The sequence below is a fragment of the Aulonocara stuartgranti genome, assembly GCF_965226115.1.
Source record: "Aulonocara stuartgranti genome assembly, chromosome: 18".
In the NCBI taxonomy this organism is placed as follows: domain Eukaryota; kingdom Metazoa; phylum Chordata; class Actinopteri; order Cichliformes; family Cichlidae; genus Aulonocara; species Aulonocara stuartgranti.
In genome coordinates this window covers 14749291-14775469 of record NC_138954.1, presented here as the reverse complement: position 1 = coordinate 14775469, position 26179 = coordinate 14749291, and the positions used below count along the sequence as shown (strand labels likewise).

General features: G+C 40.1%; 3 protein-coding genes across 5 annotated transcripts; 1 reads left to right on the top strand and 2 right to left on the bottom strand.

The window, feature by feature from the left end:
* Positions 1-1887: 1887 nt before the first annotated feature.
* On the top strand, positions 1888-14663 carry LOC309694746 (E3 ubiquitin/ISG15 ligase TRIM25-like). The gene is made up of 15 exons (XM_082514955.1): positions 1888-3108; positions 5886-5981; positions 6137-6370; positions 6814-6973; positions 7071-7178; positions 7984-8076; positions 9431-9461; positions 10007-10127; positions 10190-10795; positions 11572-11658; positions 11761-11994; positions 13601-13760; positions 13863-13913; positions 14002-14061; positions 14136-14663. The coding sequence occupies exons 1-15, from the start codon at positions 2509-2511 to the stop codon at positions 14660-14662; spliced, it is 3168 nt and encodes a 1055-aa protein (XP_082371081.1). The 5' UTR covers positions 1888-2508; the 3' UTR covers position 14663.
* A 57-nt stretch (positions 14664-14720) lies between these two features.
* Positions 14721-25353, bottom strand: LOC309694239 (elongation factor 1-delta-like). Of its 2 annotated transcripts, XM_082514126.1 has the most exons (8): positions 25244-25353; positions 21677-21794; positions 20046-20084; positions 19139-19217; positions 18161-18255; positions 17587-17772; positions 15391-15585; positions 14721-14850 (listed from the first exon to the last, which is right to left on the bottom strand). In XM_082514126.1, exons 2-8 carry the CDS (start codon positions 21785-21787, stop codon positions 14812-14814), a joined length of 744 nt encoding a protein of 247 aa, XP_082370252.1. In that variant the 5' UTR covers positions 21788-21794; positions 25244-25353; the 3' UTR covers positions 14721-14811. The 2 variants fall into 2 exon arrangements, with proteins under 2 accessions (XP_082370252.1, XP_082370253.1); XM_082514127.1 differs by lacking the exon at positions 20046-20084.
* On the bottom strand, positions 22861-25222 carry LOC309694240 (uncharacterized protein). Of its 2 annotated transcripts, XM_082514128.1 has the most exons (3): positions 24842-25222; positions 23904-23938; positions 22861-23477 (listed from the first exon to the last, which is right to left on the bottom strand). In XM_082514128.1, the coding sequence occupies exons 2-3, from the start codon at positions 23915-23917 to the stop codon at positions 22874-22876; spliced, it is 618 nt and encodes a 205-aa protein (XP_082370254.1). In that variant the 5' UTR covers positions 23918-23938; positions 24842-25222; the 3' UTR covers positions 22861-22873. The 2 variants fall into 2 exon arrangements, with proteins under 2 accessions (XP_082370254.1, XP_082370255.1); XM_082514129.1 differs by lacking the exon at positions 23904-23938 and having other exon boundaries at positions 24842-24862.
* Positions 25354-26179: the final 826 nt, after the last annotated feature.

Here is a 26179-nt window from a genome sequence, read left to right as displayed (position 1 = left end):
CAACTCTTTAATAAAGTTTAAAAAAAAAAAAAAAAGAAAAAAAGTTGTGCCACAAAACCAGCCAATCACAGACTTGGATGCAAAAAAATCTGATTGGCTGTTCTGGTCTCCAAGCCGTTCGAAATGACGAAATGCAATATCCCAGAATCCATTTCGTCCAAAATTCAAACGAGGCAGTGGCGGAGGAACACAGAGTGGCAGAGTTTGAAATATTACTCTTTCTGGGTCACAAAATAAACTTGTAAGATATTTTCATGCGAGAATGGTGCCGTGTAAACTTCAAATATCTGCTCGATTCATCAAGACATCACATATTTGCATAAGTGCTCTAACATTTTTGGAGATGATAATAGCATGTATTTCCATATATACAAAGGCACTGGAATCCCAGATAAAAACATGAATATTGTTTTCTTTTCTTTTCTTTACTGAAAATGAAGAAAAAGAATATTAGATCATTCACAAAAATAGCAGTGTCTTCATTTTCATTCACAAACTGGAATTTTTATAGTATAAAATGAAAATGAAATGAGGATTTGGCTTTTTCCTTTAAGCACTGAACTAATATTAAGTTGTATATCCGTATATACTGATCTACAACTAACATTTTAGACTTGCCTCCACGCTGACTGGACCACATTCCACAGATCTTCTGCATTCTTGGGTTTTGCTTTAAGAACAGAATTTTTGAGGTCACACCACTAATTCTCAATCGGATTGAGGTCTGGGGATTGGGCCGGCCACTTCATGATATCAATCTGTTTTTGTCTGGAACCAGGATATTGCCCGCTTGCTGGTGTGTTTGGGGTGTTTTCCTGCTGAAACACCCATTTTAAGGGTCAGCATAAGGCAACATGAACTGTTCCAGTATTTTAGGTACTGAAACTGGTCCATGGTGCCTGTTATGTGATAAATGGGCCCCACTCCAAAGTATGAGAAACAGCCCCAAACCATTATGCTTGCACCTCCATGTTTTACTTTCTTCAAAGTGTACTGTGGCTTGTATTCAGTGGCCTTTACGCCCAATAAGAACAATCTTACTCTCATCTGTCCACAGAATATCGCACCACTTCTCTTTAGGCCAGTCAATGTGTTCTTTGGCAAACTGTCACCTTTTCAATACATGTGGTTTTTTTTCAGCAGTGGTACTTTATGAAGGTTTCTTGCTAATAGTTTGGCTTCACATAAGCATCTTCTGATTACTGAAGTTCTCACAAGTAAATGGAGATCTTTTTTTATTTCTCTGGAGCTCATCACTGGATGCTTCTTTGCCATTATTGTTATTCTATGATCTAGGCGGATGGTAGTATTCCTTTTTCTACCACGTGTTTCGGGTTTTCTTTCCCATTTCAAAGCATTTGAGATCTTTTTAGCTGAGCAGCCAATTATTTTCTGCACTTCTTTTTAAGTTTTCCTCTATCCAATCAACTTTCTGATCAAAGTTTTTTCTCCCTCGATGCAATGTCTGGAACGACCCATTTTACTCACTGAGCAAGGGCTAAAACCAGCAGGTACAACAGCTGCCTTCCTTCCTTAAATAGCCCAAAAAAAAAAAATCAGATTTTTTGGAACTTGGAACTGTTTAACCCTTTTCTTCTTTTTTCTATATCTTGTTGTGTATGATATATTTTTATTATATACTTATTAGATTTTTTTTTAAATTGCATTTGATGCATTTGATACAGAATTCAACAAGCCAAACTGTCTCTTTACAAAGTCCCGTATCATATCGCATTAAGAAAACATCGCGTATGCTCAGAAGCTCACTCCAATGCAACCTTGACAAAGCTCAACAAACATCAGTAAACACGCAGACTGCGTGCAGTTATTCCCATAGTGTGCCAAGTCCCGAGTATAAACGCTATAAATGATACAGTTTAACCAAAAGTAACACGTCTGTGTCGAAAGTACAGATATTTGTTTAAAAATGTAGGGAGTACATGTAAAAAGTTATTAGAATTCAATTTAAGTACCCTTACTTCCCCGTTATATAGACAGCGAATATAGACATCTAGACAGATTACAAATTAAATGCCACATATGCGAAGAGAGAGAGAAAGACGGGGAAAAAAACAACAACTATAATAGAAGACGTGATTTATCTCAGATAACAATTTCAGTGGGTAGATGCTTTGGAATATTATATTTTTTTATGGTTTGTTTTCTAGAAGTAATTTTAAAGACTTTATATATAATTTAAATTCGTTTAAGAGAATAACCAAAATAACGTTACAACACAGTTTGCAAAATCGAATGAAATATTTGGTTTTTACCATTTCTGAACATCAAGCCAGAATGTCTGCAGTACGATAAACCTGTTGTTCGCCTCACTCCCGCTCCGTGCCAGTTGGTGGCAGCAAAGCACCCATTCGTCGTTTGCCGACCGTCGATACAGAAACTGGAAGTAGTCCTGTTAAAGCCCTCAGTGGCCACGCCCCCTCATTCTCTTCCTGTAAACAAAGCAGTAGCTATTTGTCACTTTCTAGCTGTACTTTGGTGTTTTCTACGATGGCTCAAGCCGGGGTGCTCCTGGACAAGGACCAGTTCAACTGCTCCATCTGTCTGGACGTGCTGAAGGACCCGGTTACTATACCGTGCGGACACAGCTACTGCTCGGGCTGCATCCAGAACTACTGGGACCAGGACGACTACCTCGGGGTATATGTCTGTCCGCAGTGCCGACAGAACTTCAACCCGAGGCCGCTGCTCGCCAGGAACACCATTCTGGCCGACGTGGTGGAGATATTTAAGAACACGACACTCCAGGACGCCGCGGCACCGACAGCTGGCCGAACTTTTGCCGAAGCCGGCGACGTGGAGTGTGACGTCTGCATCGGGTTGAAGAGCAAAGCGGCCAGCTCCTGCCTGGTTTGTCTGGCGTCGTACTGCGATGATCACGTCCGGCCTCACTACGAGTCCTCAGCCTTCAAAAAACACAAGCTGGTGGCTGCCTCCAAGCGGCTCCAGGAGACCATTTGTCCGCGACATGACAAGCTGCTCGAGGTCTACTGCCGGACCGACAAGCGCTGCATCTGCTCCCTGTGTCTGACCGACGAGCACAAAGGGCACGACACGGTGCTGGCTGAGGAGGAGATACAGCAGAAGAAGGTAATCACCTCACCTGAATTACACAGAGGGAGGAAGCCTCCTACATGGAGCTCATTCCCTTTTTTCTGAGGCTGAGTTAACTGCCTCCACAATGTGCTGTCTGGAGTGTTTCCCTGATTTAAAACCCCAGTCTGCCCCTCACTAATATCCCCATATTATAAAAAGATTAAAAGCAACACTTAAAGTGATAAAAAAAATTAAAGGGAAACAAAACATTTTGACACAGTTAACTAAATCTAAACTATAGCAAACTGCCAGAGGAAGCAAAGGTAAGAACCTTACAAGTACAATTGTTCTGACTAAGTCTCCTTCGTATTCAAATGTCACACCGCAGTTAAATCTGCTGCACTGGCTCCCCATCATCTGGAGAGTCCACTATAGGATTCTGGTTTTGCCTTTTAAAGCGCTGCAGGGATGGGCACCATCGTGCAACCCCAGCAGGTCCCTGAGGTCATGTGATCAGGGCCTGCTGGCTTTGCAACATACAAAGCTGAGAACTAAAATAGGACGGAGCTTTTGCAACAGTGACCCTGAGACCCTCTGGAACCTTCTCTGTCTGAGCTGTGGTCTGTGCTTTCTTTTAAAAAGCAGCTTTTTAAACTTGCTTTTTGGGTAACTTTTTGTTTCTATGTTTTAGCATTTTTGTTGCACTTTGCCTTTTTTGTGCTACATAAATAAAATCTTAATTGCTTCCTTAGAGTTTTTTTCCGTATGACTGTAGTCAGGGTTTAAAAAGTCTAAATACTGCAGTGCAGCTTAAGGTAAACATTAAAGTGAATATAGTCTTTTTCTCATATAAACATAATCCACAGATGCAAATGTGTGTTGACATTTCCAACATGCACTTTCTCTTAAAATCGTCTTTTAACAGTGGACTGAATCCACTCCAGAGTCAAACAATGTGTCTTTTCTTTTTCTTTAAGTGAAGACTTAATCTAATCCAGGGACCCATTCACAGGGGGACAAAAATAGTCTAACTGTTAAGATGCTTTAGAGAAATGGGGCAGAAAAGACACATATCTACCACACACGCACACGGGTAAAATGAAAAGCTGCAAATCTTATAATTAAAGACATTTGAGAGGCTGGAAGCTGCATTGAAATGATTATCAAAGTGGTTGCCATGTAATTATCTATAAATCAACCCATTGTTTCATTAATTTTGTGTTGTCTATTCTTTAATTATGAACCTCTGAATGTTTCATTAAAGCGCTGATTTGGTTTTGTCAATCAGTTGCCATTTGTAGGGTTGTATTCTACCTTACATCAAATGTGAGAAAAGAAGTCAAATTTTCCAGATTTTTCCAAAATAAAATAATCCTCAACTAAAGGTAACTTTATCTGTTCCTTTATAAGAGAACTCATTTATTCATCTGGTATGTACATTTGCTTGTAGGTTGGGTTTGTGTTTCAGTCCTGAAGGACTTTTGTGTGTAAGATGAACATGACAACCATTGTACCACAGAGCCTCCTATGCATGAACAAATATTTGTCCCTATTCACAGCAGTATAAAAATCAATGTGACTAAGTGTCAGGGTGCTTTAGAGAGGAAGAATGTATTTTCAGCTGCTCTTTTGTCACAGCTGCAAGCGCCACATGTTTGAGTTTTCCACCAGATACAACCCCAAAGGGACTTGTGTCTCCAGCTGGAATCAAATCAGCGCCGCTTCACTTGCTGAGCAAATCACTACCTGATGGAGCCACTTGTTAAGTTGACTTAGAGAAACGAGGGAAAAAAAGTGCAACCAACTTAAAAATATTTAAAATGACTCCAATAGATCTAAAGAAAAGCTGCAAATCTTTTCCTATTTATCTCACCAAAAGAAAAAGAAAGAAAAGCTGACACCCTCATGTAAATTTTGACATGCTGTAATTCCAAATTGATTTGGGTCTCTTCCTGGAATTAACCAAGGGCCTTTCCATTTGATAGGCAAACATATAAACCACTGCTTACATGTTCAAATAATAGTCACGCAAATGAACATCATTTAATTTTCTGTATATCTGTTGCTAACTGCTGCTGTTCATTATTCTTTTATTGTGAACTGAGCTATTGTATTTATTTAGTATTTATTTATTTATTGTCATTGTCAAGAACAATGAAATTGCGTTTGGGGCTTCCATACAACCCAAAAAAAAAGAAGAAAATAATAAATACCCCTTAAAACCCAAGTGTACATATTTAACCCAGTGTGACTCCAATGCAATAAGACAATCCTTAGCAATAATGTTCGTAGAAATTCAATTGATTGTATTTTAAAGGTCTCAGTGGTTTTCAGGGTTTTACTACCGAGTCATAATTTGTGATGCAGTTTTAATGAGGAACGCATTAAAGCAGATAACTCAGATCCTTTGTGTTAAGAAGATCCAACGTTCATCACTGAGTGTTTCGGTGTCTTTAATTCACCACACTATCTAATCTAGAATACATTTTCAGCCTGATCCACAGTAGGACCAAACAGTTTAACTGTAGACTCGTCAGAGAAATGGAGCAGAGATGTGAAGTTTATAGTTTGGGTTTGAAACACCTCTGGAGTTCCTCAAACCTGTTTTTGGGTATTTGTGTGGAATAAAAGCAGCAAAGAATTAAACAACTGAAAGACTTCATAATAATTTTTAATTTCTTCTCTTTTTTTTTAGTGATTCAGTTTTAGTGACAACTGACTTCAGTCCGTGCACAGGCCCAGTGTAGCAGGAAATCTGGATAATGTAGCAGAGAATGAAATGCATCTACTTCTGTTCAGTTACATGACTTTTGATTTTTGATTTTCGTCAGAGGCAGCTCAGTGAGATCAAGCAGAGCTCCCAGCTGAGGATTCAGCAAAGAGAAAAGGAGGTGCAGGAGCTGAGAAAAGCCATTTTCTCTCTCAGCGTAAGTGCTGATGTTCAACATCTCACTGTTGGATGGTAAAAATGTCTAATCTTTCTACTGTTAAAGGTCTACATTTGCTATTTTATCAGCTTTTGAAGTTTTTTTTGGTCTTTCTTCACTCTTTGCCTGGCGTTCTGTTCTCTGTCTCCCTCCAGCGTTCGGCTCGTGCAGCAGCCGAGGAAAGCGACGCAGTCTTCTCCGAGCTGATTCGGTCAATAGAGCTGAAGCGCTTTGAGGTTAGAGAGCTGATTAAAGCTCAGGAGAAGACGGCCATCGGTGAGGCAGAGAAGCTGCTGGAGCAGATTCAGAAGGAGATCGGCGAGCTGAAGAAGAATGAAGATGAACTGGATAAGCTTTCCCACGCTGAAGACCCCATCCATTTCCTTCAGGTGGATAAGAGTTTATCACACTCTCAGGACATTTTACTGTGACGATATGCTACACAATGAAAATAGTCCCTGTTTGTAGGGAGTTCTTAAACTTAGGAATTTCCTAAGCTTTTATCACATCCAGACCCATTCGTAGATAATCTTTCACTACTGTAGTCCCAGCCTTGGATCTGGTGCCTTGTGGTCGTTGACCAAACCATTTTATGTCTTGTCTTTTGTCATGAATGCCACCCCTCCACTTATTTCTGCTACTCACCCTTCCTTGTTGTGTTCTGTATAAATAGCATGCTGGGAAACATCTCTGCGTCAGCTTACCTTCCTAGTCTCTATGTTGCTAAGCCCACCATGTGCTGAAATATTCATAAACACACCGCCACAGCAAAGTCTTGGGAAAAAAAGTGGTTCAAGTTTTATCTTCACCACTGTTCCTGGTCTGTATTTAGAGCTGTCAGTCCCTCCATGCTCCACCTGTGCTGTCGGCTTCGCCGTTGGTTGCATCGGACCCAGACTTCACCTTCGGCCCGGTGATGACAGCTGTGTCAGATTTTAAGGCGCTTCTGCAGGAGGTCTGTCAGAACGGATGTGTCAGCATTTATGAGAGAGGTAGATATAAAGATTTGTATCACATTTTAATTTTTTGCACCATAAATGATTCTGTCGACTGTCTGTTGACGTTGTTCTACTTTTTTATCTTTTACAGTGAGAAATATAGTAATTGTAAGGAATCCAGATCTCTCAGTCGAGTCTGACTGCACGGTGGTGGATCGAAGTTTTAATCTGGAAGTTGTACAAATGGAAGCAGCTGCATGTGAGTGTTCATGTGTGTCACATTCACAGGTTTTATTAACAGTTTTAAACAGTGCAGCAGTTTTGGTGGTCAGGGATGATTTTTAATCATCTTAAATCACTCTTTTAAATCAAAATCACCATCTTATCTGCGCCGGATTAAACACTCTTACAAAGCTCAATACATTTATTTTTTAGGGTTTTACATAGTCGCACGTATTTTAGGTGTCCGGTGTGTAAAGGCCTGTAGGGTCATTTAAATAAACCTCCCCTGGCAGCAGGGTCACACACCATTAAGATATTAAAGATTAAAATGTATAATTTACTGATTTCAAACTCTTAGATAATAAATGGCAGTTAAAATAAAGAATATCTAAATAAAAAAATATAAAGTGATATAATAATTGGGTGATATTGTTGTAACAGCTGGGAGATACTGACAGAAATGTGATATAAATATAAAAGAAATTCATCCACTTTATCAAAAGCTCAGTGGTCTACACTGATATTTTTCATGTTTGGTGTAACATGAAAACAAAATGAATATTTTCCTGTTTTTCTAGAAGGAATTTGCCTTAAATCAAACTTAAGTAAGACTAATATAAATCCACAAAAAACTCTCACACGTCACCAAAAACACACTAAAAATGTAAAATTTCTGTCCTGATAAAACTCTGTTTATTTTATTTTTATTTTAATTGTGAAAAATGAGACATGTTAATCTGATCTTATTATCTCACAGCAGTTGGCTTTGCTGAATCTGCAGATAAAGACCGATAGCTGAGACTGTAGTAACCTCTTTTTGTTACCCGTCTTTGTTATCGCAGTGATCCCTTCGCCTGGTCTAGACCAAAGTCATGTGAGCCCTCTCAACCCCTTCCTCACTCCAGGACCTCCAGCGTTTTCCTTTTCACCATTTGGTAACTACAACATTTAAACAGTATTTACTGCACGTGTGTGAAACCCACTTAACTCAAGCAAACCACATGCAAATCCTTCTGCTCATATTATTGTTCTAGTGTAATAAAGAAAGAAGCCGATTGAGTTTAGATGTGCTTAAACCCGCCAGTGCCGGGTGTCACTGTAACAAGAACTTGTGCAAATATTAACTCTTGTTTCTTTGTTTGATAGATTTGTTTGTTGTGTTTTGTTTACATAGTCAATATTTTAAAGCTAATCTTTAGTTAATAAGTAGCTCAGCCAGATGGTCGAGAATCTTTAAATATCGATTTTTGTCTCCGCCTGGGATCGTTCCCTTGTTAGGTGGATGTGTGAAGCTCTACACTTTGGAGCCACTCAGCACAGTTTGAGACCTAAATTTTATTTGATACACGTCAGCAAGCAGTGCTCTCATGTGGCTGCGTGGCACTCCTAGTCCTAATCCCAAGCTTTGATTAATGGGAGGGTTGTGTCAGGAACTTATGGAAGCTCATTTCTGGCACTAAAAACATTCACGAGTTACAATTTAGATTTTTATTTAAAAGTTTTTGTTTGGGTATCTCACAATTCTCACTTACTAACTCTATCTTCTGTGAAAATAACTTGAAATTTTAAATTATTTTCTCAATTTTTAGTTATTTTCCAACAAGTTTGAGCTGAAATTTTCACTGTTTTCCAGGAGTGGAAACAAGCTTCTATTTGATAGTCCGATATTTAAAAAAAACAAAAACATGGATCGATCCGTTGTGGTGACCCTTTGGGAAATAAGGGATCAGCCAAAGTACTTTGAGATAAATCTATAGCCACGTGACAAATCTGATATAATCTTGTAAAAAAATGCCGGAGTAAAGTTTGACTTTAAAAAAATGTTTGCTCATGCTGGCTATTTGATTGCTGCTAAGTCAGGTTTTTGGATTGAACATTTTAGCTTAAAGGCAGGCAGGGATCGATTCACTTAATCTAAATTCTGTTAAACAGCGTCACAAAATGAGAAAAGAAAAAAACTCAAAACTTCAGAAAACAATGAAAAAAGAACATCAATCGCTTCCACGCTGCGGGACTTTGGTTTTTATTCATATTGTTCCAGAAAAGCTTGTTTTTACACACGTGTGCATTGATCTTTTTATCTTTTTACGTAGCTATTGTTGTTGATCATCATTCTTTGTAGAAGGCTCGATCCAGTATTAAGCAGTGGTTAAACAGAAAATTAGTAACAACTTTACCCCTTCCTCACATTTCAAGCTAGACTCTACTGGTATAAGTTGTGGTATTTATTTGTGCTAAAGACAAAAAAAAAAAAAAAAAAGATTTTTCTTTGTTTCCTTCTTTTTCCAGGCTCTAAATTCTCCTCGGGATCCAGACATAAGCACCCTCCACGACGTGCTCACCCCAGGAGGAAATAAGACTTCTTAAGGACATCAAACCTCACTTTCACACACTCACCCTGATGGAACGTCATTATAATCAAGTGCTGTCCACACACAAAGCCACACTACAACTTAAGTCATGTAATTGCTGTTTTTTTTTTAAATTTTTTATTCTGCTATACTCAAATGTAATCAGTGTTGGGAAAGGCACGAGAAAAGCATCTGTGAAGATCGCACTGACGATGTATTCAGCAGCAACAAGCAGGACTGACTTAGTGCGTTTTATTTCAGTGTTAGATGCTTTTAAAGGTATATTATTTATTTTTTTTAACCCAGTAATCCTCTGTAAACAGTCATATTTGCTTCAATGATAACGTGGATTATTTGACATGCTGGCATTAAAAAACAAACGCACTACATTTTCTCACGGGTGGTTTTTGTTTACACATCAGCTCCGTGACCAAAACGCTGGCTCCAGGCACGAAAACAATGCCATTTTCCAGTACAGCCTCATATCAGATTGTATTTAAATGTGATCTCACAGGAGCTTCCCTGATGTGGGACCTGGAGGCGTTTTCTTTGTCAGGCTGGTCTTTGCACAGGCTCTCTGGGACGGCCCATTTGCTTCTTTGCTGGCTGTGATTGGAGGCTTCAGGTTGCAGCAGGTGAAACATGAGAAGCTGCTGTCAGCACACCTGTGAACTACGCCCATCTTTGCCTGTTCTAGTTTCAGTCGAGAGTGCAGGAAATGGCAGCCACAACGATTTCTGTTGAGCAGGACCAGTTCTGCTGTTCAGTGTGCCTGGAGGTGTTAAGAGACCCAGTGACGATCCCCTGTGGACACAGCTACTGCCTGGAGTGCATTGAAGACTACTGGAACAGGGCGAAGCAGAAAGGTCAGTGGAGCTGTCCTCAGTGCAGGCAGGTGTTCAACCCGAGACCTCTCCTGAGCAGGAACACTGTTCTGGGTGAACTGGTGGAAAAGCTTCAGAAAACCGGATTTCAGGCCGAAAGTCAACAATCCAGCAAACCAGAGGAGGTGAAATGCACTTCATGTACGGTGAGAAAAAGCAAAGCCGTGAAGTCATGCCTTATGTGCGTAGGGTCGTACTGCGCCTCTCACCTGAAAGCCCACGAAGAACGCTTTCGTGGAAAGGGACATAAGCTGATCCCACCTTCGGATCAGCTGAAAGAGAAGCTGTGCCCACAGCACGATAAGTTACTGAGGCTGTACTGTCACAATGACCAGCACTGTGTGTGCTCGCAGTGTGTTAAAGAGAGCCATAAGGGCCATGAAACTGTCTCCGTGGTGGACGAGAGGGCAAAACAGCAGGTGGGTTTGAGCATTTTTCTTTTTTTTGCAATCTTTTCTGAGTGGATTTGAAATTCAAAATGTGCACTTGACCTTCTATTGGCTTTCTAAGACCTTTATTTAGACGGAGAGCTTTTACTGGCAGCACAAATTTGGATTTTAAGGGGAAACTTGTCAAGATTTACATATCAAATCAGTACTTAGGGATAGTACTCCTCAGTCTGTAGAGGTAAGTGTTAAAGCCAGAGAGAGCCAGATGAGGAATGAGAAAGAAAGAAAAACCGACCAATTAGAGGCTGTTACCTGTTAGGCTGCTTGTTGAATATTTTCCTTTTTTCCAGATAAGGTCATGTGTACAGTCTATGATGTAAGCTCAAAAAACTCTTAATCGACATTTTTTGGAAAGCTGAGTTTTGCTGCCAGACCTGTTGAATCAAGGAATCACTTAAAACATATGAAGTAGACTAAGATTGTCTTTAAAGCAACACAAGAAAAGATGAGAACAAAGTCACTGATATGTGTCACTCTGGAAAAGGCTACAAAGTCACAGTGATAGCCATTATATACAAATGAAGAAAACTCAGCATTGAAAATATTGAACACAAGCAGAGTAACGTGTGCTTTGGTCCTGCTGCTGTATCTTGGCTGGAAGACCAAAGGCCTCCTACTGTACTGCCATCCTTTGATTTTTGAAATCAAAACTTTCCACCGTGAAATGCAGCCGCGAAAAATTATTCGCCTAAGCGGCACAGGGGACTGCTCCATGTGATTGATATTCATCTTTTGTATTCTCTTAGAAAAAACTCCAGGAGACCTCTTTGAAGTCTGTGCAGAAACTGAAGGAGAGTGAGAAGGAACTACGATACGTAATCAGATACATCAAGGTGAGTGCATTTCCTCTCCAGGAGCTTTAAAATGTGTCTTTGTCAAAAGTGCAGTTCCAGTGAATCCAGGGGACCAAAAGAGGAAACTTTTATCTTCCACAGCACTCCACGGAGGCTGCACAGGAGGAGAGTGAGAGGATTTTCTCCAAGCTGATCCGATCCATTGAGAAACAGAACAGCGAGGTGAAGGAGCTGATCAGAGTCCAGGGCAAAGCAGCCGTCAGTCAGGCTGAGGAGGAGCTGGAGAAGATACAGAAGGAGATGGCCGAGCTCAAGAGGACCGGCGCTGAGCTGGAGAAGCTCTCTCACACTGAAGACCACATCCACTTTCTTCAGGTGTGAAACTGAAGTTTGAACTAAAAATGTGGGAAAGATTGACTTTTGTTTTTAATCTAACCACAAGTCTCTCTTATAAGGGAAACGTTCAAAGCTTTTTGATATACTTTGCTGATTTGGGGCCCTGAGGCCAGAAAGGGGTTTTATAAATACACAATCTGCTCAGTTTAGTGTTCACTTACCTCTTTTGGCTTTGGATGGTGAGGGAAATCCTAATCAGGCAGAAGACAGTGAGGTTATTTCCCATTTTACTAACGTCTAGATAATTTACTTTCACTGTTCCTCTTAAAAATTACTGAAATTAATCACATCTAAAAGTAAGTACACTGTAATTTCTATATTTACTTATGAAGTGAGATTTAACTGAGGATGATAAATAATCCAAATGACACGTGTGCTATCAGCTTTAGCTACTAACACTAAAGTTCATTCAGCGTCTGTTGAAGTGTTTCCAGGATCTCCAGAATCAAGGACAAATCTGAAACTTAGCATGAGAAAAACTGAAGTGAAAACTCAAATTACAAACTTTAAAATTCAGAAGTTGCAGAGTTGCAGTGAACTTCAGTCACACATCATTTGGCAAAGGCACTTTGTAAGGTCCCTTCCCAGAAAGACTCCTGTATGTTTACTGATGCAGAACTATGGAAAAGGTCAAACCTGCCGACTTATGCTTGTCGTCTTATGACCCTGCTTTCCCCTATTTGGATCCATGTTAACCTGAGTAATGTTTGAACTGCAGCCAAATGGCCTATTTATCAAACACATCCAAAGTATTCAGCACGATAATATATTTAAATGTTTTGTCTCCTTTTAATCCTTTTTATTAAATTAAAAATAAATAAATAAAACTTGCTCTTTAATTATGGTCTGGGCTGTAAGCGATTCACCACAACTGTTCTGCGAGCCTTCCTGGTTTATTTACACCTGCTGCATTTGTATTCAAATTAGGGCTGTGCGATATGACCAAAATCTCATATCCCGATATAAGAATTCTATCGTCCGATGACGATATAAATCACAAAAATGTAACATTTTCTGTAAATTCTGTGAATCTCGGGCAGCTCGGGAAGTGTTTCCAGCTGCGCGTGATGTACCTGGAGTCGAGTGTTTTAACAGATGCATGAAACGATACATTTTTAGACATAAGTTGTAACGACCGTTTTCTTTGAGTATTTATTACACGGCGCGCTGCGGGGAAAAGCCTGTTCTAACGATTGACTCTAAGGTTTATTTTTTAGCACATGGCGGATCTTTTTTTACTTCTCATCCGTAAATAATCTGCTCTTTCACGTGATTCAGTTTATTTTGAAAAGTCTCAACAGGATCCTGAGCTTTATTGTGAAAGGTTTATATGGAAAATAAACAAGCGGACACACGATAGTGTTACCATCATTGTTGCTAATGCATAAAAACAGGCGCTTGTCCGTCCACAGTGTGGTTATATTAAATATAAGAGAAAGAGAGAACTTTAATTAATATAGCCACTACAGTGACAGTCAAAACGATGAAAAAAAAAATATTGCCGTAAACAGTTGTGGTCATCCGATATATATTGTTATATCCAACAGCCCTAATTCAAATGCTGTTGTGTTGAATGTTTTTGCAGAAGTGCAAGTCTCTTCACTTCCCTACAAAGCCCGTGGAGATGCCCAGCACTGATGCGCTTCATTATTTGATGTATAAAACCACGAAAGGGGCGCTGGTTAACCTGAAGGACAATCTGGATGATACACTTCAAAAAGAATTCTCCAAAATATCTGAAAAGGGTAAGTAGTGACGTAAATGTACCCTTTACTTCACTTCTCATTGCAACACACACGATTTACAAAGAAACCCCAACACCTTTATTTTCTAATTTACATTTTCAGTCACTTTACTGAAAGAAAGCAGCAGTAAGAACAACTCTGAAAAGTCTAAAGGTGAGATTTACTAAACCTCACACACAAAAGCAACTTAGAAAACTGTCACTTAAATTTAATTTAACCCTTTATCCTCTAAATCTAACAGTTAAAGACGCTGACATACCCTACAACTCAGAACCAAAGACGAGAGCTGATTTTCTTCAATGTGAGTACGATCATTTACAAATCATACCACCATCAAATACAGTCATCTGTAGCACACGCTCATCTTCTGTCCAGATTACAACGATATAATCCTGGACCCGAACACTGCCAACTCTTACTTGTGCTTCTCTGACGGGCAACGAGCCGTGACCACACGCGCCGACCCGCAGCCCTACGCGGACCACCCAGACCGCTTCACCAGCTGGGCACAGGTGCTGTGTAAGGCCGGGATGGCTGGACGCTGCTACTGGGAGATCGAGTGGACCGGAAACGGAGGGGTTTCCGTCGGCGTGTGCTACAAGAACATGAGCCGGGCCGGAGGAGGGAGCGAGTGCAAGCTGGGGCACAACTCTAAATCGTGGAGCCTGGACTGCTCACCCACAGCCTGCTCATTTCAGCACAATAAGGAGAGCATGACTCTCAGTGCCCAGTGTGCTTGCAGAATAGGAGTGTATCTAGATTTCAGAGGTGGGACTTTATCCTTCTTTAATGTTTCTGATGCAATGGTTCTGCTTCACAAAGAGAAGATCACATTCACACAGCCTCTATACCCTGGATTCTGGGTGGGGCTGGGCTCCACTTTGAAGCTGTGCTCAATTTAACATGTGAAGACAGGCAGAATAATTCATTTCAGTGAGAATGAGGAAACTGAGGCAGATGTTTGTGCTCAAAGATTTGCTTTTCTTTTTATTAACCACACACCCGCAGCAGCAACAACACTTTGGTGGAGCAGGTGAAGGGCTGGAGGAGCTTAGATCTTATTGAAGGCAGCAACATCGACACTCTGGATCTACAGAGGAAGAAAGAATTGAATGCAAAGTCAGTTATTGCAACATATTTATGCTATTAAGATTTAATGTAATGAAAGCCATTATTTAAATAAAGTTGTTTTACTGATTAACTTACAAAACTGGTAAAAGATGCTTTTTGTGATGAGTGAGTGAGAAGTCTTCACTAAATGTTTACTGCAATATATGATTTCTTGCACCAATGATTAAAAAGTAAAATGAATTTTCGATTCATATCTCAGAGCAGAATAAAAGATAACGACTAGATTCATGAATGGAGAGTTAGGAGTCCATAAAGAGGAGGAAACCACCTCTTTAATAAACAAAAACAAACCTATCTATATATAGATAATCTTATTACAAAGGATGTAAGCATTTTTGGAGAAACAATATTTGTCTGGTGAAAGGAGGGAACCATTTCTAATCTGAACACTGGCATGTAAAACTCTCGTCCAGCTGCATTGTGACAACTGTTGCATAAATGTAAGTTAAAACATGGCTCAACACCACAAACTGTTTACACCTCTGTGATTGTTACTTACATAGTCCTCAAACTTGGTGATCTCCTCTTCCAGGATGTCTGTGCCAACTTTATCGTCCTCAACCACACAGCTGATCTGCAGCTTCTTGATGCCATAGCCGACTGGCACCAGCTTGGAAGCTCCCCACAGGAGCCCGTCCATCTGCACCGAGCGCACACACTCCTCCAGCTTAGCCATATCCGTCTCATCGTCCCACTAAACACACACAAGAAGGGGAGAGACACAAATACCAATCGGGTTCAATGACACAGCTCACATTACAGTTAAAATGTATCGCTTAAAAGTTTTTAAAAAAATTTTTCCTCTTCAACAATCATTACTATTACAGACTAGTCAGTTTTTCAGGATTTACCAGAAAAAAAACAAAACAAAAAACCCCCAAAACCCTTAACCAAGAATAAAATGTATCAAATTAAAATTTTAAAGAAAAACTTGCACATGTGAAAATCTTTTATGGTTCGATAGATAGTAGGGGTGCAACGATACACAAAATTCACGGTTCGGTTCGGTTCGATACTTTGGTGTCACGGTTCGATATTTTTTCGATACAAAAAAAATGTTCATGCCTTTTTAATTTGTCATTTATTAAAATTATAAATATATATTTTAACTCAAAAGTACAGTTTTTAAATTTAACCCTAACCCTTGTGCGTGTTTTTTATTTTGACAGCGAATGCGCACCTGCAGACCACTTATGTGCAGCCCTGGTTATTTAGCTCGTCATATTACAGCCACAGAAATTATTTTGTCCATGAAACCATAAAGCTGCACTTTCTTTTTGCCTTATAGTCTGATTTGTCATAACTTCTCCGTTTTGTGGTAAGCTTTTCTTTGGCTGTCACTTCTTCACCCTGACCTGTCTTATTTGGCTCAGCAGAACTAAAATATATATCTGTCTGTGAAGGTTCTCAGTCATCCAGGTCATCGTAGTCAAATATAAATCCTGCTGCTTTTACACACGCACTCACATAAGCTCAGCGATTCTCTGCACGATCAACCTCTCACATGTTTAAGCTTGCTGCGGGAGATTTCACTTGTCATGTTTGCATAGTAAGCTAACAATTAATAAGACGATGTCAGAGGAATTGGTGCGCAAATTATCATCACTCACAGATCAGTGCTGTCACTCTCTATACACAGTTCGCACGATTGCAAAGTGAAAGCAAAAAAACAAGCGCAAATTCAAACGCGATTTCAATATGTCACATATTGACAGTGGCTCACCGATGCCAATGACATAATCACCCAGCTACATTTCTGAAAGAATGCAAAAGCATTGACATATATTTTTCCTTCCTACAATAGCCCGACGGGCAGGGCAGAGATAGATTTTGGTAGCCCGACTGAAAAAAATCGCTAGCTCCAGGACGTCGGGCTAGCGATATTGCAAGCCCTGTATCTGATTGAGGAATCACTCATCTTTGGAAAAGAGAGTTTATTACAGAGAAATGTCTCTTTCCAAAATAAAAGCTATACTATCCGCTTCTTCTGGGCTATATTCTCAGCAGCATAAGGAGAATCATGTGCTAACAGCTGTCTAAATGACTCGGCTAAAGTTAGTAGCATGCTTGTTGTTTTGGTCTTTGCACTAGGATGATGTCGGCGTAAATGTGCACTCATATTCGTTGTGTTCCCACTAGTGCTTTCAGGTTAATCTCGTTGAAATGACCTTAACGCCACAACACGGCAAATCTCCGTTAACGAGCTACCGCCGATCGCTCCGTGCATGGGGCTAGACGGCCAACACGTTAACGAGCTAACTGCGCTAACACACTAGTTCCCACCCATGTAATTGAGCATTGCGTGGCACATCCAACATACTGTTTTACTTTAGTCCATGACTCGCTTACCTTCAGGGTCATACGTCACATGAAAACCAAAATAATTCCAAACGCCAGATCTGAATGAGGGTGGGGGAGGTCCATGTGTCTTGCTAGCTTGCCCTGCGCTCTTCCTTCTGACTATGCTGTCTGTGTTGAGCGCTCAGTGGATCTGCGCTCGACAGTGCAGCCTAGGCAGAGTAGTCGAACGCAGATTCACTGAGCGCTCAACACAGACAGCATCGTCGGAAGGAAAGTTGATAAAATAAATTACAAATGTTGTATTGTTCGATACATATGCGTACCGAACCGAAAGCACTGTATCAAACGGTTCAATATCGATACGAATATCGTTGCACCCCTAATAGATACTTACAGGTTTGACATCCAGCAGGATTGATGACTTAGCAATGAGAGCTGGTTTCTTTGCCTTCTTGGCTGCGTAGGCCTCCAAGCGCTCCTGCTTTATACGTTCTGCCTCCTCATCTTCCTCGTCGCTGCCAAACAAGTCTATGTCATCATCGTCACCATTTATCACTTTTTCCTGTTTGACTGGAGCAACCTGGACAATGCAGATGGAAAAAAGGGAATAGATGGTGTATTTTACAAATAGTCTTTCTAGTGCGTGACTCAAAACATCACAGTGAAAGGCATGAAGGAAAGGAACTTCAATTGATTATATGAAATAAGGAAGGGGCGCAGGTACAAGACATTTGAATAAAAATACAATCAAACAACCAGACAAGGACACACACACACACACACACACACACACACGAACGACAGAAGATTAAAGAAATGACTTCAAATCAAAACCAAAAGTGTGATCTGCCAGTGTACACGTTTCCCTTTTGATTAACATCAAAACTTGAATTCAAGTACAGAGAAGATTTGTAGGACCCCCCGAAAGACGTCTGTTTTAGAAGCTATGAACATCCCACAGCATCTACCTTTGCAGCAGGGATGGCTGCTGGTGTTGGGCTCTTCTCCAGCACAGCCACTCTGGACTCTAGCTTCTGCAGGGTTGCCCTCATCTCAACCACCACTACACAAGCAAACACAAAGTCAAAGTCAAATACATGCATTTGCCACTTGGGGGCAGCAAAAACGAGCTTACAAATAAGGGTACATCTCAAGCTGGTATGTATAGGTTATCAGGGTTGACTTTGACACATTCAAATCTGTTTGTGCTGGTTTACGATCCCTCATCAGCCTCTCCACATTTTGCTTTGAACTTCTCCACAGTTTCCTACATTTTTGTAACAGTAATAGCCAAATTGATTGTTTACCACCATTCATCATGGGTGTGTACACCCTGCAGACAGATGTATGCATGTAAGAAAAGACTGAACCTGTCAAGATGATTAAGTAAACCCTTTAAATAGATTTGCACTAAACAGTTTTTTTTTTGGGTGATTCAGATTCCAGACACCTTTAAGGTCAACCTGATACTGGTTTTGGCCGATTTTGATCATGAAAGCTACAAACTGAGAATCTGCTCAACCACGGGGTTTATTTGTTTAAAAAAAAAATAAATAAATAAATAAAAATGTTTCTTTAAAAGAAATCAGTAGTTTTAATTTCATGGAATTAAACTTTTGACTTTGTGTCCTGATCAATCTGCTCATTAACATCACTGCAATAAACAGACAAACTACAACTGTTGTGGTCTGCGTCGTAGCAATGTGCACACTTGTGTACAGGCAAACATCTGGGTGCAGCAGCTTGGCGCACTGATGTATCAAGGCTCACTGTCCTGACAGATAAGCTGCAAACCTAACTGAAGGAACACCAAAAAACCTCATCTTGAAACTGTGCAACACGTCTGACTGCCGCCCTGCAATATTTTACTACGAGCAGCTCTTTTATAATGTCATGTTTTATTTTGATAAAATCTTGAACATGTGTATTACAGTTTAAGCACAAACCTTTGTGCAGGGTCTGGTTCTCCAGCTCCAGGCTCTTCATGCGTGAAACCAGCTCCTGGTCTCCTGCATGTGAGGATGACTGCGGGAAGAACACCACAAATTAACACCAAGAGTCACACTGCAGGACAGCAAACACAGCAACAAATGCATTAACGCACAGGTCAAGAACAAACCCAAGGCTGATGTGAAAAAGCAAGCAAAACCAAAAAACATGCAGGGGTAAAAAAAAAAAAGATTTAAACACAAAACACTGATTAGAAATCAACTCCATCTCCAATGAATTTTGAAGCAGAACAAGATTGCTTCTTTCCGAGTCAGATTGATAGTAATTCATCATTAGCCTCCAGCCTGTTAACAAAGAGATTGAAAGCAAACTGCTTTAAAATGGGGAACAGAAATACAACACTCGCCAAAAAACAAACAAAAACAAAACAAAATAAAGAAAAAAATAAAAAAAAAATCCCAAAACAAGTTTATGGTGACTGACAGTATAATGAGAGCTCTCTTTTCCTTTAAATTGTCATCTGCCTTTTTAACCTTCTGCTTCCAGTCTTTAACAAAGCTGGGAGGCTGATACTGACCTTATCCAACTCGAACTCTCAGAAAACAGTTTGCTTCCAAGAATCATTAGCAGTTTGATCAAAACTGATAATCACAACTATAATCATAACACAATGTCTAGAATAAATGAAATCAGCTTTATTAGAAGCAGTCTAAATCAATTATATTGACAGACATAGAAAAGGAAGCTGGATGGCGAGAGGTGGTGGAACAGGATGAGATACCATGATGTCGTGATGAATAACACACTCCAGGTCAGGCAGCAGCAGACGCAGCCAGCATTGCTGTCTCATTCATGCAGCATTTCCAGCATTGCCTGAGCAGCAAAGCTGTGCGACCGACTTACGTTTCTGTGCCGCCGTTTCTGCTGGCGACCTTTGGCCTGCTGCACGCCAGTTATCACCAGCACCCGGTGATGTAAAGGGTAAATGAGGGGGGAAACATGAAAACAACAGGAAAAGTAGAAGATGTAGGTACAAAGAGATCAATATTTTACAATTTATTGGGATACTACTGTCAACTGGTGCTCATATTTACATGCACGAAAGAATAAAAGCGGACCAACTACAGGTTGTCCTCCTTGCTCCCCCCATGAAAATACGTTCTTATAAACCTCACCTTAAACCAAAGAAATAGTCTTGTCCTTTCCCCCCCCCCCCACTGAAACTAAAGTCTGTGTCATTTTTCCCATTACTGGTCCTCAAACAAACAATCTTTGTATTCCAGTGAAAGAAGTTACCATATTTGTAAGTAACAACTGTAGCCTGGTGATAACCAAAATAGTTCATTTTAATCTTGATCACTAACATTAGATTTTTAAGAAGGAATCTCGTATTAATAAAGGAGAGGAGGAACAATTACAACAATTACGTGCAAGACCCGTTTTTGAAACGACACCAACGTATACTGCTAGCAAAACATTAAAAACTACTGATGATGATTATGATTATTATAAAACAAAAACTGGTACTACACGGCATGTGAATGCTCAATATGGACTGCACAAAATGTTGCCATTTACACTTCAATTCCACATTATGACACGGTGAACATCTGCAGTTCATGCACAATGTGGTACTCACTCTACATTTTCCTAGTGGATTTAGCAATGTCCTGCATGATGGCATCATCTCACCTAACCCGCAGGCACGTGTGGGAAAAGAGCTAATGAAGTAGAAGCAGTCAAAGACAAAGCAGTGTGCAGGACTGACAAAAGTGGGGCGACTGGTTTAATAAAGGCTTCCCCCCCCCCTCCCTTTTCCTTCTGTAAAATAGAGGCAAACCTTACACCCTCCCACCCAAAAAACAAAAACAAAAAAAACCCCACACACACAAAACTTGTCTTATCTATTTGCATTTGATGTAGCAATACAAAAGTTACAGACTCTGGGAGCAGACCTGAGGGTACATGAGCCTGGCACGATGGCCTAACCAGCAGCTCATGCTGCCGATGTAATCCCCCCACACACTTGTGTCCTGAGACGTGACCTTTCATTTAAACTTTTTCCAACCTGATTCAATAAAATGCACTGACATGTCTACCTGTGGAGCCCTCAAGCAACATCAGTTGTAGAGATCTATAAATAACTCTGCACATAAAATCAAGACTATCTGCATGTGGTTCTTTTCATTGTTTTCCCAGCATTATATAGAAACTCCAAGAACTGCTGCAGCAGCCCTGAGAAGATAAGACAGCTGCCAAACCACCTGACCCTCTTGCTAGTACAAGCCACTTCTAAATCGAGAGGCTTAACTCACATGCACACAGCTGCTCCAGGCTGCCATGAGCTGTGACAGAAGATGATGTAACTACTGCCTGAATCAACAGGACACTGTCTAAAAGGGAGCTGCGCTGCCACCAACAGGAGGGCATGAACCAAAAGAGAGTCAGGCAGAATAGCTCTGAGTAAAGACTACAGATTAAAACCCTCTAAAAGTGTTTAGCATTTAAGAAATGGATTGATGAAGTTTCTGTACCTGCTGCGTGGCAGGTCCGTTGACTCCCTCGTAGAAACGCTTTTCTGCCTCATCGTAGCGGTTTTTGTCAAACCAGATGCTTTCTGTGGTAAGGCAGATCAGTCCACTCATGTTAGTACTGAAAAAGAATAAGAATTCATGAGAGATTTAGCAATTCAACAGAACAGTTTGATAATTTATATGCAAACCACGAGACAAGAATTTTAGGCGTTATAGCCAAACTGCTGAGACGGAAAGCAACGTAACAACTTTGACAGCCGTTTGATTGATTTTGCTGTATTACAGGTTACAACAGCAGGAACTACAGGTGAAGTTTGACACTGCAGTTAGTTTCTCCCCAATGCTTTCAGCTACAGCTGTAAGATGACAACAAATGAATGGTTAAATGAAACCTATGATTTACCCCTGTCACATTCAGCTTGTGAATTACTGCAGCAGTCAGTCATCAGTCTACACACTCACACAAACAGAGTTGCCTGATCTGCAGAGTCTGGATTACTGAACAAAAGGCTAGTCACTGCCTGCCAACAACCCCCCCTGACTACACATACCATTACCCTTGAAAGGGGAGAACTGTATACAACTAACTTGGGCATTCCTTTGTAGTCGACACCTGACAGTTACAATTGAAGAGTCAAACAGGAAAAAAAAAAAAAAAAAAAAAAAAAAAAAAAAAAGCACAGGCATTGCAAATCCATGCAGCACACGTCTTAATGAAATGAAGCATTTCCATTATGAGAATAAGTTTAATGCTAATTATCTCCTGTTGTAAGTCACATGTGAGAAAGTCCCAACCTGGCCACCCCGACATCGTCTGGACTCCATGTGTGAAAACAAATATGTACAGGCACACAAGGGTCAGAAAGGTGGGTTTTTTTTAATGTTCCGAATCTAAAAATAAGCGTAACACTAGCAGCTGGTAAATAAGAGGGTTGGGAAAAGCAACTGTGGCATTTTTACTGGATTGAACAAACTTTGAATAACCCCATATTAACATACGTTGGTTCCATATGCAGTACATGTCCACCTGCCCTCAACACACGTAAGTTCAACCAGAAGGTCTATGTATGGGGAGAAAAAAAACAAACAAAAAAAAACCCCACACAGGTAGAAGTCAGCATAAACAGCCAACACACAGACAAAAAAAAAAAAAAAAAAAAAAAAGTGTTAAATGAGCCAAAAAGCACACGTCACATCTCACTCCATGACAGAGGTGTCATACTTGTCCCGTTTGGGCTTGCTTTCCGTCTCAGAGATGCCCCTCTTCCTTGGGTGTGGTCCCCTGCTACCTTTGCCCCCCTGCTCTGTCTCAGAGGAGGTGCGATTGCGGCCTTTGCCAATCTGACGGTGGGGCGTACCGGAGGCCTTCACTGTGGTGACAGAGGGTCCTTGACCCTGCAGGTGACTTTGATTGGGTCTGGAGTGATAGAGCAAGAATCCTCTGGTGTTTGGGCTCCGGGGAGAGGACGACAGCAGTCCGCCACTCTCAACCTGATCGTGAATATTGCGGTTGTACCACACTGCCTCTGCCTGCAAACCCTGCAGCACGGGGCTTTGACCATACGAGCCACTCGCCTCCACTGAGGAGCTCAACCATTCCTCTTCAGCCCCAGAGCTCTCCGACTGGGACAGACGCGTGTGACGACGCAGCCTCCCAAACTGGACGTTGTCTCCACTAATGATGCCCCTCTCCAGGGCGGGAACACTACCCTGCCTGAAGGTTCCCATAGGTACAGCGTTCTGAGGGGCTCTGCTTTGCTGATGATTTTGACAAGACTGATCCATTTCTTTACTTGCTTGTCTTTTTTGGATTGTTTGGAGAGAAAAGAAGCAACAGGTGGAAACTAGAGCCATTAGTTCAGCGTGAAGGTGGTACTGCACTCACACTCACTGGTTAGTCAATAGTTTATTTACATAAGATTTGATGAATAAATGTTTATGAAATAATGCAGAGAAAGGTTACAAAATAGACTTTCATCTCACACCGGACAAGCCATGCCAAAACAAACCAGACCCAACTTCAGGTTAGGTTTTGCTTACAGTATTTCCCTCGTGTCCATTTCAAATCAAGTTGTTTATTATCATTTAAGGTGTAAAAATTAAAATAAAGACAGATATGCTGTAAAACTAGAAAAAGGCCACTCCCGTTAGACACAGCAGGACAAGAAAACACTGTTTATGCCTTAACTAAGACAAAACAGTCATTTTAACTCAGTTTGTAGCTCACCTTTGCTTTGGCATGATGGGGATAAAGTACAGTGCCTATTGCAAAATTGGATATTGAAATAATTCACTGTTTACTCAGAATTCATTCCTAAGACATCAAAACAAACAGACAAACTTGCAGTCACATGGCAGGTGTTCAGTGATCGGCCACAAAATTAAAACCATTGGCAGGTAAAAAATGAATTAAACAGATCACCTGCTTGCAGTGCATTGGCACACTGGGTTTGGCATTCAAGTAGATGTTACTTTTACTTTTCAACCAAGGACACCCTGCCAAATAATGACAGTCCCAGCACAATGCACACTACTCTGGAAAGGCTTGAGGAACAATAGAAAACCCAAGGTTTTCTACTTGGGCTCAAACTTAAAGCTAAACACATCACCTACAGGATGTGTTGAAACAAGCCTAAATCATGAGAACCTCCACCTTAAAAAGACTTTGAAGCCGCTGCCAGACTGTGTGGACAAAGTAGCTCTGGATAGAGCCGGTTTTAATATTGTGGCTGATTATTGTAGTCTCATTTGACAGTTTATTAGGTACATCTTAAAACAAGTACAGATTTAACCTTTTCAAGACATTTTCAATGGTTAGCCACCATTTTGAAGGATGTAGTTTGATCTAAAACAATTCGTTCTGACAGTACTCTCTGCACTCACTTTTCAAACAAAAACCACAAACATGCACGAACTTTTCAATGCTAATGTCTTTGAGCTTTGCACGAAATAAGGGGGGGGGAAATGATCTACAAGACAAACTAATTAGTGAATATTGAGTAGCTGACAAAAATACTAGAAACATGTTTAAGAAAAAAAAATGTATAAATAAATCAGTTCCAAACTGTCAAATGAGTGTTAACTACTTTAATTATCACCAGAATGCAAAATCCAGTGCATGTGTTAAAGTATTAGTTGAAAAGTAGCCTCAACATCGACACTCACCTTGTTAACTAGAATACGAAGCTAATGTGCAACAGAGAAACAAGAGAGCCTCTGAAATTCAATTTAATATTAAAAACCTTTGTGATAAAGCTACAGAAGTGCCAAAAGGATAGGGGGAACCCAAAAGAAAAGTACAATTCACGAGCAACAGAAGTCTCTAACTGTGATGCATTTCTAATCAAAGTAGCAGTAACGACCGTAAATATCACTGATGGCTTACGCCGGTTGCTTGCACTCTCTGACATTAGCCAAAGTTTCTCACAGTACCACCAACTTGTAGTTCAGCTGACCACGTGGCGTTAAAAAAAAACTTTAATTTCCGAATAAGTTGCAGAGTTAACAATCATCTTACTTTTTAAAAAATGTTCCACATGTGAAAAAATACAACTTTAATGTACTTACTGTTGGTTTAATTCGACGTTTTATGACTAAGAAGTCCTTTAGCGTGCCGCCTCGGCTGTAATCCGACAGTAGAAGAGGACTCACGTTAACAGGCACCCTCTATTCTTCAGTGGCGGAGGGGGGAGGACGTTAGCGTTTTAACGACTTTAACGATATTTTAAACGCTTATCTAACATTTATATAAAATAACATAAGTCAAAAACAAGAAATAAAACATGCTGCAAGTTTACTAATTCTCACAATAAAGGGAATTCACTTTTTAGCTAACATTAAAGCACAAAATTGGTAGAATCCATTTTGCTCAAAGACTTCATTACCCATGAACCTCCAGGAACTGCATAGCAGAATACGTTAGCTGTCAGCTGTCTCAGTTTACTGATGTTTTGGCAGGCTGTGCCGCCTTCCTCAGCACATTATCTTTTATATTACTTTAAAAAGGTATGCAGGTCTCCCCACCCCCTCTCCTGTTTATAAATAAATAAATAAATAAATAAATAAATAAAAGCAAAAATAACTCAAACGAATTAGCCAAATATATTTTCTTGACCTTCTCCATCACCTAGAAAATATATAATATACAACAGTATAGACTTAGATTATTATTATTATTATTATTATTATTATTATTATTATTATTATTATTATTATTATTTGAGATAAATGCTGGGTCACATTGTATTTTTTTTGTTGATCTTTATTTAATATATTCTACTTTTTAAGCTACTGTGTTATAGATTGTGTCTAATTTGGTAAACAAAGGAATTTTCCAACATTTGCTGTAAATAAATTATATCTTATTTTATTTATTGTTTTATTTTTTTGAGCAACGTTAAAATAATTTTACACTCCCTACAGGTGAGCTTTTCCACAGTTTGATTAAAAGAACTGAAGTTTATTATACTGACTTGTAATAATAATAATAATAACCCCCCCTCT